This window comes from Vulpes vulpes, chromosome 15 (assembly GCF_048418805.1).
Source record: "Vulpes vulpes isolate BD-2025 chromosome 15, VulVul3, whole genome shotgun sequence".
NCBI lineage: Eukaryota > Metazoa > Chordata > Mammalia > Carnivora > Canidae > Vulpes > Vulpes vulpes.
The window spans coordinates 22,042,763-22,060,967 of NC_132794.1; the positions used below are offsets into that span (position 1 = coordinate 22,042,763).

The 18,205-nt window shown below is 31.3% G+C and overlaps 1 protein-coding gene across 2 annotated transcripts in view; it reads right to left on the minus strand.

Annotated features, from left to right (window-relative positions):
- NCAM2 (neural cell adhesion molecule 2) overlaps positions 1–18,205 on the minus strand; it is a 503,824-nt gene that overhangs the window by 21,400 nt on the left and 464,219 nt on the right. Inside the window, exon 16 of one of the 2 annotated variants that reach the window (XM_025995673.2) lies at positions 8,926–12,850. The exons of the other annotated variant lie outside the window; for it this stretch is intronic. Coding sequence (XP_025851458.1) covers positions 12,744–12,850 — 107 coding nt within the window. The 3' untranslated portion in view covers positions 8,926–12,743. Of the gene's footprint in view, positions 1–8,925; positions 12,851–18,205 lie in introns of those variants that run through there. 2 annotated transcript variants of the gene reach the window in all.

The window sequence follows — 18,205 nt, forward strand, 5'->3', positions numbered from 1 at the left end:
GTTGAATGCTTAACTAACTGTACCACCCAGGCACTCCTGAAATTTTCAGGTTTTTAATATTATAAGTAAAATTTACCAATGATTTTTCAGTATTATTCAACTATATTAACAAAGCCTACTGTTACTATTTGTATGTGTTTTAAATCCTCAAGATATTTCAGTACATTTTAGTAAGGTGGTGTTGTCTTTTCTGGATGTACTCAGTTAAGCAATATTGATGTAGATGTATTCTTGCTTACGACCAAATTTCTTTGTGTGGGGGGGTGAGGATTGTATGTTATATCATCTATTTCTTACCACTGTGTCTCTATTATTTATTTTGATTCTTATGTCAATATGTTCTTTACACATATAACAAATATGTATATATATATATATATATATATATATATATACATATATCACACACACACACACTCAATGATAATACAAATTTCCCTTCAAGTCACTTATCCTTACTAGGAAGTATTATTTGGGAGAAGGTAGGTTGAGAGGGCAGCACAGATAAACCCGACTTTACTTATTTATTTACTTACTTATATTTACTATCTGATTTGGGGCAAGATAATTATCTAATTAGCTAATTGAGGATATTTGGTTTGGTAATGGGAAGAGAATTATGTATGTGTGTGTATGATTTATAATTACAAAACTCTATACATTTTCCTAAGAATGTCTTTTCCTAGATATGCTTGTTTACAAAGGCAGAATTATAAAATATCTTTTCAAAATATCTTCTTCTCCTTTGATAATACAGAAATATTTTTGCCCAAGGCTGAATTGAGCCAAAATACATGATCATCCTTTAATTTAGCACAATCTTATTAAACAATCTTATCAAGCAGTTGTGAAGATGAAATAAGAAAAAGGCAAAAGACTCTCTTCACTGGGGACTCATATAAATTGAGAGAGAAGAGTAAGACATATAACTGGAAACTGAAATGCAATGCAATTGATTGTTTTACTAGTGGTAAAAATTAATGTAACCTGAGCAGATGGGGGGAAAATCACATATGTTAGTAGTTCGTGGTCAAGTAAGACGTAATAGAGAAGACAATGCTTGAAATGGTATTGAAGAATGAGAACATTTCCATGTGATGACAGGAGGTGATTTTTGACAGAATACGCCATGAGTAAATGTGGAAATGTATGAAAATATATGGTATGTTTTGAAACTAGCATATATATAAATATTAGAGATAAAATACGGAAGATGGTTGAAAAGGTCAAAGTGAAGTGATAAAAATGATGAAATTAAAAATGTGGACCTTGCAAACTGAGTAGATAAATAAATCACCTAAACCAAAATTAGTCACCACCACCAACAGAACCTCAAACATGTGATCTTTTCACAAAAGATGGCAGAGAGTTGTTAGAGATACATAGGAAGGGAAGTAGAATCTGTTGCAGGAAAGAAGCTAGTGGAAGCCTGGGCTATGGCTTCAAACATCTGTCCAGTCTTTCCTGTCTCCTCTTCCACCTCCATTTCCATAATGCACCCAGGCTTGTCAATCTCTGCTTGATACTTGAAGCAGTGAGAAAATAGACTCAGCCTAGAACATGTGATTAGTGATAGAACATTAATTAGTGACCATTAATATGTTTTAAAAATGGACACTGTATAAGATAAAGTATTATCATTTACATACTATATATTTACAATTACATATAACTGTTCTGTGTAATTTGTAATGGAAAGACATTCTAAGTGGCTCATCTCCTTCACACCATTTTTAAAATTTATTATCTATACAATCCTTCTAGAGGTTTTAGTATTTATCTTTTGAAAACAATTCCCTGTAAAAAGGAACACTCTAAAATATAAAGTTATTATTCTTCTATGGGAGTGTTGATGAAAACTTGTCACATTCTCAGAAAAAGTTAAAGTACTATATTTAATATAAGGAAAGGAATTAAAGATATAAGCTGTCTTGATTTTGAAAAAAAAAAGTGTTATCTAACAGATAACAGCACATTTTTGGTAAATGTTTCTAATAACTGAAAACTTTAGAAATGAATATTTCTAAGTGTTTTTTATAAATCTGGTGCAACAAACCATGAGAGATTGTGAAAAATCTAGAGTCCTTCCACAACAGAATACCTGTGCTCCTAACTACACTGACATTTCAAATTGCTAAGTGTGTTGGAGTGGAAACCACTGATCATTTCACAAAAAAATGCAAGATATAAAATATTTTATATGTCATAACTATTCAAATTTTTTTTTATTATTTTTTATGTATTATAGTCACAGAGAGAGAGAGAGAGAGAGGCAGAGACACAGGCAGAGGGAGAAGCAGGCTCCATGCACCGGGAGCCTGATGTGGGATTCGATCCCGGGTCTCCAGGATCGCGCCCTGGGCCAAAGGCAGGCGCCAAACCGCTGCGCCACCCAGGGATCCCTGTCATAACTATTCAAACTGCTACTTTGGAAATTTATTGTTATCTCACTAACTGTACTTTTCCATATGCAGTTTATTTATTTATTTTTAAATTTTTATTTATTTATGATAGTCACACACACACACACACACACACAGATAGAGACAGGCAGAGGGAGAAGCTGGCTCCATGCACTGGGAGCCTGACGTGGGATTCGATCCTGGGTCTCCAAGATCGCGCCCTGGGCCAAAGGCAGGTGCCAAACCGCTGCGCCACCCAGGGATCCCTCCATATGCAGTTTAAATCTTATGGTATGTGTTATTTTTCTTTGGTGAAGATGATTTGAGTATTTCTCATAAGATAATGAAGGTTTTTATTGACTTATAGGGAATAAAACTTCTTAGATTGGAATGAATATGATAAAAACATACATGAACCAGTGCTAAAGAATAGAATAACTTAAATTTTAGTTCTTTGGTTTAACCATTAACTGGCCAAATTCATTTTTTTCTGTTAACATTAGTTAGTTCCACTTATTGAATATGGAATATTTTGCACAGGTAAAAAATACCATATTTTCTTTTTTAATAAGATTTAATTAATTTATTTATTTGAGAGAGAGAGAGTGCACATGAGTACTGGCAGAGGGAAAAGGACAGCAGACTGTACTTAGAGTGAAGCTCCACATGGGCTCCATCTCATGACCCTAAGATCATGACCTGAGCTAAAATGCAGTCAAACGCTCAACTGACTGAACCACCCAGGTGCCCCCAAAATACTTTTTTCCTAAAGACTCTATATTACAAAATTGAATCATAACTGTATAAGATTAAACTACAATATTTTACAAATTGTTTAAATTACAAACTGTTTAATCTATTGCAAAATTATTAAATATACAGACCTTTGAATTTTATAAATATGTAAGACAATAAATGAAAAATATGAACAAATATATGGATCCTATTATTTTCTAAGGAATTTATAACACTAGGTTTTGAAAATTTTCCAGCTTTAGACATTTACTATATTGAGTTGTAGAGATTTCAATTTCTGCCTTAGGGTTCTATTTTAAAACCCCCATTACATTATTAAAATGAAACATCTAAATATGTAAGACCACTTATAATGTATATTATTACATAGTACTTCAAAATAATATATCATATAGTATACTTTAAAATAGAAGTGCAGATTTTCAATATATTTAAAAAGTACATCTAAGATATGCTCCTCTGGGTGAATGAATACACTGTGGTACATCCAGACAGTGGAATATTATTCAATGCTGAAAAAAAATGAGCCATCACAACATGAAGAGACATGAAAGAACTTTAAATGCATATTACTGAGAGGAGCCAATCTTCTGAAAAAGTTATGTGCTATGTGATTCCAACTACATGACATTACAGAAAAGGAAAACTATAGAGGCTGTAAAAAAGACCAGTGGTTGCCAGGGGTTAGGAGAGAAGGAGGGACGAACAGGCAGACAATGGAGGATTTTTAGAGCCGTGAAACTTTTGTAAAATACTATAATGGTGTGCACATTTCATTATGCATTTATCAAAACACATATAATGGACAACACCAAAAATAAATCCTAATGCAAAAACTGGTCTCTGAGTAAAAACGATGTTAGTGGTATCAATCGAGGTCGATCAATTGTAACAACTGGACCATTCTCCAAGTTGATAAGGGGAAAGGCTATACATGTACTGGGGCAGGAAGAAATGGGGAAACTCTGTACATTCCTCTCAATTTTGGTGTGAACCTGAAACTTCTCAAAAGTAAAGTCTTTCTGAAAATGGGAAAAAAATACAATGTCATATCTTGAAAATCTTCCCCCCAAAAATGGCTAACATGCCTCAATTGACTGAGAAAGTCTATAAATTCAATAAACAATCTTTTATGCCCTTCATTAATCAAGAAAAAATGACCTGCTAAGTGATGACACACAGGAAAGTCTTAAACATTTTTGGCTTCCTGTTTTAGTATTATGGGACTCACCGATGAACCAGACCAGCCCTTGCTGTAGAGCAATGGTTATATTCCCTTAAATAAACTTTCCTTCATGTCTGAGCCATTTGATGGAACAGGCCAGTATATCAAAATGCCACAATATTTTTTTGTTTTCCACCAATAAGCACTGTGAAACAATATTTTTCTTATCATTTTTCAAGAACACCAGAGAGTTTTGCATTTAATCTTCTATGTAACATATATATTTAGCCTTTGTGAAATTATATAGAGACAATAGTAAATTCAAAGTTGTTGTTCATGCATTCAAAACAGAAATGCTAGTTTGAAGAGCTGATTTTTACTTTTGCTAACCTTATCTAAGTAAGGAAAAAATAGTCTATATTAATTATAATATGAATTTTTAAATATTTTAATTGTTTCTCTTTGTAATAATAAATGAGAAATCAGTAGAGAAGCAAGCATATAGCCACTATGTAAATTCTGGTTCGAAGCTGTTTATTTTGATTTCTTAAAATGAAAAGGACAGATGCTGATATGAAAACACCTGTTTTAGTTTTTATTAGACAGTACACAAAAATATTACTAGAAAATGACCTCTTCACACTAACAATGCAATAAAGTCATTTTATAAGGTATTTTCAGGAAATATGTAAAAATCATAAAGTGATCACTTTTAATTTGATATTCCTTTAGGGCTAGAAACTGAGTGTGAGTTTATTATATTACATTGATCATGGGAAAGGAGCTTTGTATAAGAGTGGAAGTGAGAAAGGTAAGCTGATTTGTTGAATGAAGTATGGAGATTACTGGAAGGAACTGTAGTTGATTTATACATGGCCTTTCTTAACTCACATTGTTTTTTCTTTGAGGCAATCAAGAAGAAATTAAAGGAAGTGGAACAAAGACAAAGTCTGTATGAATTATAGACTAGGGATTGAGTTATTCTTTCTCTGATTCAGTGTAATTTGATAAAACAAAGACAGGAGGAATGCTGAGAGTTAATGCCTCCCAATTTGGCTTCTCTGATCCTCAGTTTGTTTACATAAGATATTGGTATAGATGACACTATTCGAATAGATTTCCTCAAATCTCTTTAGCTTTTTCATAGTGATCCCAAACAAGAAAGTAATATAAAGCAAATAGAGTAATGTAAAGTCACTGTGACAGTCACTATAAAAATGTCCAATAATTCCCAGATACTTCCCTTTTGATACTGTCTCATTGTCAAAGGGTTTCAGGAAAAATAAAAACAAGAACAGCAAAGAAAAACAACTTTCTTTCTCTCCCCACATCTAAAACCTCTGTAACTGTTGAATCAACTGAAAGAGCTCAAAAGTTATAACAAAATATTATGTTAAGATTTTCATTTTGAAATGTATATAAATATGTTTTAATGGGGGATATATATATATTAAGACCTACATTTAAGACTAGGCTGTTCTGGAATAAGAAAGATTAAATGTGCCTTAAAATTATGCAAATCTTGAAAATGAACATTTTCTCCTTTGTAATTTCTACACTGTTTCATTTTTATCTGGCAATGCAGCACTTGACTTCATTTATATAAGAGAAATACATATTCATATCTAATGCAGCAATTTGTCCTCTGTAAAAACTAACTGAATAATTTCCATAATAAAGAATTGTCATTTGAATCCAGGTCCACTACTAAAACAAAAAAAGAAATATAATGCTTCATTAAGAGCACTGGACCTGGATTCTAACTGTGACTCTTTACATAAATTATTCAACTTCTTTAGACCTCACTATTCTCATCTAAAATATGGGATAATGATACTTTAAAGAGACTTTATGAAGGGTCAATTAAATATTCCACACAGCATGTGTGGCAGTACACATTAAAAAATAGAATTAATTAAAGAATAGGACCAAAGTCATTTTTGTTTCATACCCTGGCTGTGTTTAAGCAGAGAAACTTAGGAACTTTCTATAATTTTATTCTTATGGTGCTTAAGCCAAATTATAGCAATACATTAACCAAAGACATTTTAAAAATCTCTTTAAGCATTTATCTCTGCCTTTATAAACTTTTGCTAGGAAAGGAAACTATTTAACAATGCTTGCATTATTAAAATTATTAACTATATTCTTGTATTTTATTAAGATAGTATCAATTACTTTCATCTCTTACTGGTTATCGAAGTCTTCTAAGAAGACTTGAACTAGTTTACTATGAAAGAAACAGTATTTAATAGTGTATCTAAATTATTTTTACAATATGAGCCGACTGATGATGTATTTATTTATCCCAAAAAGAAGTCACTCAATGATTATATGTTTATTACATTGAGATATTGGATTTGACCAAGTTAGAAATGAAAACACACAACAAGGACAGAAAAAATTTGTACCAGTAATAAAGAAAACACATATAACAAAGATTTTCCTCAGTTTTCTTTATTACAACAATGGAGACACAGAGGTACAGAAAATAAAATGACATTTAATATACTATGAAACACATGCATAGGATTACACATAGTGCTGGATATTATGTTGGGGGTTTCAAATAAGAGATGATACTGAAGACAATACATTTACAACGTACATTTTTTTTTCAAGAAACTAAGCTATGATGAAAACAAATGCAATTAAAGTGATCAGAAATAGTCACTTTAAAACACAAGTGTTATACATAAAATCAGTGTAAGATGTGAGATAAAAATATTCTTAAAGAAGCTCATGAATCATGGATGTTACTTAAAACAGTAATTTTTAATTGCTTGCATTTAAAAAATTAACTAGGAGACTTATTTCATAGTTCCCATTTAGTACAGGTATAGAATAAAAATAAATATGATATAATTAAGAAAAAGATGCTATCTCTTAACATTATGTAGTGCTTGCAAATATGTAACTTTATATTTTATTAGTTAAAATGGAATGATAGAGAATAACTTAATTTAACTCAACACACACAAATTAAGAAAATTTACAATATACCTAAAAATACAATTAGTTCACACTTAAAATGAAATTTGATTATACTTGAATGAATCTATCTTTTAAAATTAGGTAAAATAATAGTCTATGAATTATAGTCTATCAACAAAGCAGTAAGGACATCAGTTGCAGTTCAGATCAGTGAAGCTATAATAATAGAACTCTTGAACATAGGAGTTTTCCTTGGCTATTTCAATTTTTTCATTTTGGGCTTCGAAATTAATGAATAGCTATAGGAGAAGAGTGGACTACTATCAAAAAATCTTTATCTGAATCATCTTAGATAAGAAGATATTAAAACCAAAGGCATTTGGAAAACGAAGCATGGATATTACACTCACATCTCTGTCTTATTTCAGAACAATTAAATTAGATTTAAGATTACTGAATTTTTTACCTTAGATAAAAATTGAGATGCTGCTTAATATACTATAATAAGCATTATGTATTTCATCAAGTTTTTAGGTACAATAAATTAAAAAGAGATAATATTAAAGCTTTATATTTAAAAGTTAAAAAAGTATTAAATCTAAATGTTGACTCTACCAATATAGATGGCAACACAGAAGAAATCAGGTTAATTAGATGTTTTTTTTTTTTTCTTTAGTTAGATCCTAAAATTTACTGTGGTAATATCTTCTAAATTCTATGATAAACTATCAAGAATTAATAGTGACTAAATAATTCATTTATTTTTTATGACATCATCAAGTGATTTGGAAATGGAATTTTTACTAATTTCAATTCATACTGAAATAATTTCAAGGGCGATTTGTCAAATATTTACATCTCTAGTCATTTGAATTATGCAAATTTGAGCTACCCATTCAATACGTTAGTCTTTCTGAAGGTTTTAAGACATATATCCAAACCACAAATGCTAAGACTTTAATATTTACCACTGATTAATGGAAAAGGAATAGAAAAAATACATCCTATTTATTTATGGCTAGAAATCCAGAGGGAGGGAAGGAAGGCTGGAGGGTGGACGAGAGAGAGAGGAGAGCAAGAGAGACAAAGAGGAGGAAAAAAGAGGAATAGAGGAGAGACAGGGAGAGAGAGGGACTATTAGAAATTATGAATTGGAAGGAAAGAATGGAGGGAGGGAGGGAAGAAGAGAGGAAATGATGGAATGAATGGGAAGAAAAGAATGAAGGAAGGAATTAAGCCATAATAAGAGAAAACCTACTTAATTTGTACCTATTCAAAGGTTGTTTGAAGGGTATTATATCATACCTCACAGATTTGTGCCATAATAATAAGATGCATAAAATGGCACATTTAGATATAACCTTATGATCTGATATCTTTATTCATTAAGCAAAATTATAATACATAAGGGCTAAAGAAAATTATAAATAACATTTAATTAGGTAGTATTGTAACACACCAAAGCTCCCAGTGCTGCCAATATCATAACCAAAAACAAACAGGTGGAAATTTTCAGATAATTTTACGTAACTAGAGAGGTTTCTTAACTACTTCAAACTGTAAGTACTATTATAGGTAACATGAGCTAACTCTTCTTGAAAACTCGCCCCAAACATAGTTAATGGTTGTATTGGTAATATAAATATCTACCTTAAATCACTAAAATCATTTGTAATTTTAAAATTTATTTTTCCGTTCCCAGTGTAGGTATACCATATTATAAATAAGACGCTTTTCAGATACATAATAGAGCTCATCCTGACCCAAAAATGATTAATTACCTCTTGCAACTCTGTTTTGTTGAATATAACTGACTAATCACAAATCCAATTGTATAAAGTTGAAACTACAGTAGAATTTTCCGTATTTCAGTTTTAATTTAGTTAAATATGGTAAGTGGCCATTCTTATATGGAAAATATTTGAGTTAAATTATAATGGCTTCCAAATTGATCCAAATTGTAGAACCTATGAACTACTGTGCATACTTGTATTTTTAACTCTTAATTAAAAAAATCTTCTGTATATTTAAATAGTAAAAACTATTTGCAATTAAATTATTTGCACATGTATTCATTTTATATGTCCAACTGAAATAACATACATACACTATTAATCCAATGTCTAGAATATATTTATTTACTTATATAATTTTTTAAAATACTTAAGAAACTTTAGATGAAGGAAATAATGGAAATAAATTTTTTAAAAAATAAAGCCATAAGACATTTTAATCTTGTCCATGTCTACCAGGAATGAATGCATATATGTTCTTTTGTGTAATGTTTTTGGAAATAGTATGAGTGTAGCATTTATAAAGTATAGCTATTCCCAATGACTAATATGAGGAGAGAGGATGAAAAATGTTAATTGACCTATGAATCTCCCATGTAAGAAGTTTCATAGAAAAGAATTTACTGCTACTTGCTAGGCATACTCTGCTGGCACATCTGGCACGTGGTATTGGTGAGCTTTATAGTGATCTGATGAATAATTACAGAGTTTGGTTTGGGGTAGAGAAACCAGTAGCACTGAATAATTAAAGGAGAAAAGAAGACAGACCGAGCAAGAGCTGGGAGGAGAAAAAAAGGAGATATCTATGTTTATACAAGAAATTAACCCTGATGCTCCACATGCCACAATCATCCATAAGTAAGTCAGCCTAACCTAATAACTCATATAATATGCCTGTTAACAAAATTTTGGAATGATTAAACATTTGGAGATATGATATACATGTCAATAGACATAGACACATTAAATGTAATGATTAACATAAAACTCACCTTAACACACAAGTTCCTATTTTATACATTTCAGACACAGCATTTTATTTAAAAATCTATTGGATGAAAAAAATCATTGGGTAATACTAGGGAGAGACATAAAATAAGCTGAATTTTTATGTTTTGCTTACCAATAATAACATTCACTTAGACTTATAGGCAGATACTAATTAGACTAAAAAGCACTGTCAAATTACATGGTTGCATATAACAAGACTAAAACTCAGATTATAAAAAAGATAACTTAGCAACACTTACACATTATTATTATTATTTTTTTAAATCTGAGATGGTAATTTACAATCCCTAAGGTTTCGTTTATTGAAATGCTATAGCTATACTGTTCAGAGTTTTGTGCTTTCCTATTTCTTGTGGAAATAAACCAAAGCACAGAGCCTGTATTTTAAGATATCTGAGGATCTATTTTCAAGAATTTATGCATTTCTCAGAACTGTAAAATAACATCTTCTAAGCATAAACATTTGGTCAAATGAAAGGTTGCTCATTAATTTCAGGATTAAAAACCTGATCTGTACTTAGATGTTTATAAAAACTAAATGAAGGGTTCCTGGGTGGTTCAGAGGTTGAGCATCTGCCTTTGGCTTAAGTCATGATCCCAGGGTCCTGGGTTGGAGTCCTTTACCTGGCTCCCTGCAGGAGCCTGCTTTTCCCTCTGCCTTTGTCTTTGTCTCTCTCTTTCTGTCTCTCAGGAATAAATAAATAAAATCTTTTAAAAAAACTAAATGCTGAATTTATTAAATGTAAGTAATTCTGTGAGAATAAAAGTTTAATTTTAGATTATTTTATCAACTGTCAAAATATTATTTTAGGTATCATGTAAACCTGATTTCGAGTCTTCTTCATATCACTGTTGGTAACCTTAAATCATAGAATATTAAATTTAAAAAATCAACTATGTTGTCTTATAGGAGACCTATTCCATGTTCTTAAAAAATATTTTGCTATCATATACTATGTCAAAATAATTTCTACATGACTTTCTTGAAGAAGCATTTATCTTATTGGAAAGATCCAGTCAGGTTATAGTGAACAGAAAAATTGTTCCTGGAAGAGTTATTGAAACTTTTTTCCCAACACTTTCTACATATTAGTAACCAATAAGTCTACATGTCTTTTATAAGCACAGATATCCTTGAATATTATATGCACTTATAATTAGTTCTTTAATAAAAAATAAAAAGTTGGCTATGGTGATTTTAAAAATAGAACATTCCCCATAAGCAGGTTAGATTTTCATACTAAAGTCTGGAAGTTCCTTTGTCTCAGCAGAAGAGAAGGGAAGGAGGCAGAAGTATGTTTAATCTGTGGATGGGTTACTTCTAAAGGTCCATTGCTAGGTAAGAAGAAAGAAAGACAGAAAGAAAGAAGAAAGAAAGACAGCAGTGCACTGCAGAGTTTAGAAAAGATAAAGAAGATAGACTACTAACGAGAAGTCTAGCCTTAGATCTGACATAATAGGATCCTATCGCTAGTTTTTTGAAAGAATAAGAGAATACCTTCATGCCACAAAGTAAATAGTTTTTGATGAGTGATTCTCAAAGCCTAGAATCCAACAATATGATTTACCATATAAGTATGGTCACTTTTGCGCACATATGTAAATCCGATTGCTTTCTAATTATCCAGAATGAGTAGTAAGATCATTTACTAGGGTGTGGTTGGGAGTGAAAAGCACAAAACACTTCTTATTTTATAATGCATGAAAATGTGAAAACTGAAATCATTACTCATGATAATTCCTCAAATCCAGCTTCCTTTGAAAAATGGAACTCAGTTTCATCTTCTTGCAAGTAGTAGCTAAATTATTTACTTCTGTCTCTGGTCCTTGCAAAGATATTGACTCTTACATGTCCAGAAAGATGTGAAAAATAAGTATACGTGTATGTTGTTACAACATCAATTTTTGATGCCAGCTCACAGCACAATCCATAACCAGTGAACAGGGTGCAACTTTTTAAACACATTCAAAATTAATTTGTTATTTACTTTGGGATATTTGCAGAGATATATTTTCACCTAATGAAAAGTCTGGATATTTTAAATTGATGTTCAAATTTAAAAGAGGAAACACTTTCACTTTTATTCCTATGACATTTTAGGTCAATAAAAGGAAAATAGGCAGCACAGTAGGGATACACATCTAATATAATAAAAGTTACCAGGTTTATGTTCTATATAAATGGTAAACACCATGAAATTTTATAAATGTCCATGAAGTTAGAAACTTACATTTGAAAGAGTAACAATGAAAACCAATATAAAAGATCCACAATTCTACATAATAAAATTACTATTTATACAGTGTATGGTCATGGATATTGAATTATATTTGCAAAATAATCAAATGAAAGAAGATTAGATGCAGCAAATGCTTATGTTTCAAGTAAAAGTGACATGATATTTAACAAGGTCAACCTTAGAAATTAAAGGAAACTTTAGAATGAAGCAAGTTATGCAGTGAACTGTATCCTGGAAGAAACATTCCTGATTCTCTTTCTTTCAGTGATTTTCTGACAAATTATCTACTTTAAGATTGACAATTGGCGGAAAGGAAAATAGGCTAATTGTTCATGGGTGAAAATACATGCATAATTAGTTGGACCATAGAAAATCTTTTATCATAATTCCCGATTAGTCTTGTAAATTTGCAAGGCATAAAAGGAAATATATAACAACAACATTAAAACATCCAAGACAAACTTATGGCTATAATGAAAGAAAACCCAGCAGCATTCAGCTGCCATGACTGGCTTCCATTTTCGCCTTTATTCGCTTCACAGCATCTATCTGCATGACGGAATTGTTTTTGAAAATAGAGTAAGAATAAAATAATTAAGGAAGAAAAGAGTAGGGTTACAAACATGAAAGTAAAGAAAAGGAAAAAAGTGACAGTAGGAAAGAAAAAAAAAGAGAATAATTAATGCAAGATTTACACAAAGCTGTTACACATTACCTACAAAAAAATTACTTTGATACAAGACAAAGAATGTCTAAAATCTGTATAGAACATTTCTAAATAGCTGTCACATATTGAAAACATATCTGAGCCATGATATTAGTTATTCTTATTTCACATAAACCAGACAATAGCTCTGTCTTTGATTATTTAATATAAGCATCTTAATTATTCTCTAATGAAGATATAACTTATGAGCCAGGAGGCAGGCAGCTGTCATATCACTGGGCTACTGGTAAATTCACATTGCTACTGTTAATTTGAGCTCGTCACATTCTGCAGTGTTTACTGATAGTACTTTTTGCTATCATTTTATCTTAGAAAAAATATTTAATAAAAGTATATTTTAACAGTGAATAAAACTACCAAGAAATAGCAGTGAAAATTACATTTCACACAATGAAAATCTGCCATAAGAATAGAAGAGCAAGGAGCACTGGCCCAACAGACCAAAGGCAAACTCTAGACATATGTTATTGTATTTCCTTAAAAATAATCTCCTTAAAAATTAAAAAAATAATCATGAAAATATAGGTTTACTTTTTCATTACATGCTTCAAAGAAATATTGCTTTGGGTGTAGTATTAACATTTAGCTTTGATATTTCCAGATAGTTAAAATGAAGTTCTCCCCAATTAACTAAACTTCAAGTTCACCATTGTTTTAAAATTTCTCTTATTTATATTCCAAACAGATCATAAATTAAACTTTAAGAAGACATTTTAGTATTGGCCATGCACTTGAATGAGTTGTTTTTGTTTATGTTGAGTTATACTAGGTTTCTTGGAACTAGACTGAGCGTCATCAAAATAATTTTCCTCTACAGTTCATCAGAGGTATAATCAAAAAAATATGAAAACACAAAAAGAAAAGACCTAAAATTTGTAGCAATATATTTAGTGATGGTGATTATATAATTTCTTTGTTATCTTCTTAAATTTGAGGACCTCTCAGAGATGTATTACATGCTTGAATTCAGATGGTAGAATTATTTTATCATCATATCTTAACAATATATGAATGGAATTCTTTCTTCCCAAATTATATTGATAGTGCTAAAATTAGACATGTGTTCAATTCATAGTAACAAAAGCAGAAAAAGGGAACAATATTAAAAGAAAAAAGTTCCCTCTTTTTGGTTAAAAGAAACCGTATTAAGCATGTCACAAACCAAAAGAAATGGTGGGAAATGTTTTTCAAATAAATTGAAATAAATAAAATCATCAAGGATTTTTTATTTTATGTATTTATTTTTTCAAGGATTTTTTTAAAACATTAGATTATACTCATTCCACCAAGTTAGGAGTATTTTTAATCAGAGAAATTATAGAATGAATCCATAAATGTCATTTTATCAGACTCTCCTCCGATAGATTTGTAATCATTTTCTAAGAACGAGTCATAACATTTGAATATTCTCATTGGTCATAAATAAAAAGAGACAGCATTATGCTGTGTGAATATTCCAAAAAGGAACAAGATTGTGATTTTGCACCTTATTTCTATGTAAATCAAGAAACACATCTTTCAAAGTAAACACATGTTTAATAAGTGAAAATGAGAAAATACTATTCATCACAAAGTACTTTTTAAGTTAGGATAATAAACTATGGAGAAGTGTGATATCCACTAATATATGTATGTAGAAAGGCCATTATTATCAATATAATATATATAAACAGAAGGTGACCATAATGTTAAAAAATAGTTCTTCAGTCCAACAAGTATGTGTACTTTACATTTAGCCTGTTGCTTACAAAAGTTAAATATACTGAATGCACATGAGCAATGACTTTTTAAATTCAAAAGTCCATAAACTTATTTAGATAGTGTGCAATGCATGCTACCAAAAATGAATTAAAACTAAATTAACTTGGAAAGTTCACATCTTCTAAAACTGGATAGAAAGACTTAAGGTCTGCTAGTTTATTATAGATAACATATTTCAGATATGAGTTTGAATTTATAATATTTACTTTAAAATGGTATAAGAAATCATACAGCTACAAGAGTAATTTTGGTGAAGGCACATGCAGATCATTTTCCTTATTTACCAATACATAATTTTAACTCTATCGGATTCTGTTGGCATAAAGACTCCCAAACTCACCATCTCTCTTCACAGCCTTTAAAATTGCCCAGAGAAACCTTCTGGAGCTAAACCGAACAATTCTTAAACTATAAAGGCACGTCTTTAATGTGGCTTTCCACAAGGCTTTTGCAGCCAGTGGATTCAGGATTCAAGTTGGTGGTTATAGTTAATTAGACATCATCTTGTGACATTTTTATAGATAAATTAATCTTTTCTTCTTCTTTCCCCTTTTCAGGAAGCTGTTACTGCTTTGCATCAGCTGCACAGTTTAGAGAGGAGAAATTCTTTCTCCTACCTTCTCAGATAGCTTTTTCTGACTTCTCCTTGACTGCATGATCTGCTTCATCAGCTGTGAAACAGACTCCAGCTTTTTTCATCCTAAAAGTCCTTCTGATGCTGTTTTTCTTTTTTTAAACTCTGCTCACCTTCATAGCGAAGCTTCTTAAAAGCATTAAATAAACATGGAGTCTAAACCTCCCTAACCTCACATAAAATCCTCATCCCACTCCTACCTAATTTCTCTCTCAGCCACTTCAGCAAAGTTGTTTGTACGAAGGACACTTCACATCTCTTTCGATTGAGTTCCACTGACCTCTCAGCAGCATCTAAAGTGGCAAATGTGATTTACAGCTTCTCTTTTTGAAAGATGACTCTCTCTTAACTTCCAAGATACTACAGTCATCTGTTTTTACAGGACCTCTACAACATCTTATTCTCATGGGAGGGATGTGGTTTGCCCTTTCTTATATTAATTCCTTGGGGGCTCAGTTCTTCTCTACTCAGTAATCCCAAGAAGTACTCCTTGACATATATGTTGTGCCAGTCACCCTTCTAGGTACCAGGGAGATATCTTCGAGTATTTCAGACATTGACTCCTTTTCATAGAACTTAGGCACTATTCATTGTGTAATTGTTATCCTCACCCAGGCTTCAGATACCATTCACCTATTTAGTATTAACATCATAATGTATGTTTCCAGTCTATGATAGTCTTCTTATCTTAATGCACACACATAACTACTACGTGACATTTCAAACTTAGTGAATAACACACTGATCTTATGTTTGATCCTATTCTCCAAATCCTGCTCCTCAAATTCTTTATCCTGAGAGATGATGCCAACATTGTTCCAACCTCCAAGCAGGAGACTCAAAAGTCATCAATATCTACTGAATTCGATCTGTTACACATTTAAGGTTAACCTACATTATACTATGTCCAGAATTTGTTCATGGTTTTCTTTTTCTACCGCTATCACTTTCTTTTAAGTGTTCTTGTTCATCCATCTCTTCCTTTTACCCATATGAGCAAGATTAATCTGTCGGTAATGCCTATCTACTCATATAATGTCCTTGCTTGAAATGATTTCTTATTGCGTTTAGGATCTCTCTTAAGATTTTTTTTTTATTATATGTGCTGCTGAAGTGAGTACTCTCTTATGATTGTTTATGCAGTTTTCAGAAGACCTTGGATTATATCCCTCTCTATCTTTTATCTCTGTACACACATCTCCAGGTTCTCTTTGGCCATGTTTTTTAAAGTTCTTAAAGCAGATCAACTTTTTTTCTCTTCCTTAAAGGCTTCTTCTATATATGACACTTTCCCTGGAAGGCTCATTTCCTGTCAGTTTCTTTTGGGAAGGCACTTTCTACGAGAACCCCTCCCTACCCCCACTCTATCACCCCAAGTTAGGTGCAAATGCCAACCCCCCTCATGGCAGCATACAGCACCAGCACGTCTCCTAGTTGTAATTATTTGGTGGTTATTCTAACTCTGGTTTTATGTCTATTTTCCCTAGGAGATTGTAAAATCTTTGAGGACAGAGGCCAGTTCTGTATTTTTCACAGGTCATTCCTCTCTACTCATCTCTGTCCTTGTCACAAAGCAAGATCCCAATAAATATCTGGAACAAATGAATGAATCTTAACATTGAAGATCCAGAAGAACTAACTCACTGTTGCGATCATCCTTTGAAGATTTTAACTCAGATTTAGAATCATATTTATATCATGCTGCAGATATTTGTATAAAGGATAATTACTACAAATATAAAACATTGTAATTGTAGAAGCAGTTACCAATGTTTCAAAGTCACCAAGGCAATGAAACTGACAGTGTATTCAACCATTATTCTTGGTTAGGTGTATCATAACTGTACTGAATTCGTCATATGACTAAAGTAGCTCTGATCTTGAACAGATCCCTTAACCCCCAAATTTATATCTGTAAAGTGATTATAACTTTTTCTTGTTCAATTCAGATTCAGAGATATATGAATTAAATAATGAGATAATAAATGCAAAAGTAGTTCATAAATTTTTAAAAATGATATTATATCAATATTAGTTCTAGATGCTCCCAACTTCCTAATTTCAAATGATAATTGGAAGTACTTAATTAATATTAATAATGCAAAGTCAAAATATCAATTACTTTTAAATCATATAACCAATAATAATTATTTTTAATAGAAAGATGAACTATATAAAATCCTTTCAATTTGAAAGAGAAGACATACGGATCACAAGCTCATAATAATGATATTAATAGCAATTTGAAGTTACAAGAGGGTTAAACAGCATGACTGAACTGACAAACTTTATTTTTAACCCAGTTTCAAAAATGTTATATAACAGTACTGATACTTTCATATGACTTCAATAAGCCATACTTATGAATATGCTGCTCTCATGTCTACATATATGATATGAAGAGCATATGTATAATATATATATTCATACATGTACATTTAAAATTTCCCAGTAAATATTACATATTATATTTAAATGAATAATAGATGTTAAAATATGATCCATATGACAATCACAGAGTCAAATATGACTATAAATCAGGAAAATTCTTGCATCTTTACCTCTACAGCATGTATCTGAAAAAAATGTTAACATCCCTCTGTGGACTTTGATCGTATCACAAGCATATAATGATGCAAGCATTGTTACTTAATAAAGGTAGAATCCACCAGTGTGCTGTGAATATGGATGTGGGGTGTCCTGCAACATTGTGAGCCTCCTTTAACTCTAATTAAAGTTTTTTCTAAAGCTACGTCTGTGGCCCTTTCTGCCTCACTGTGTG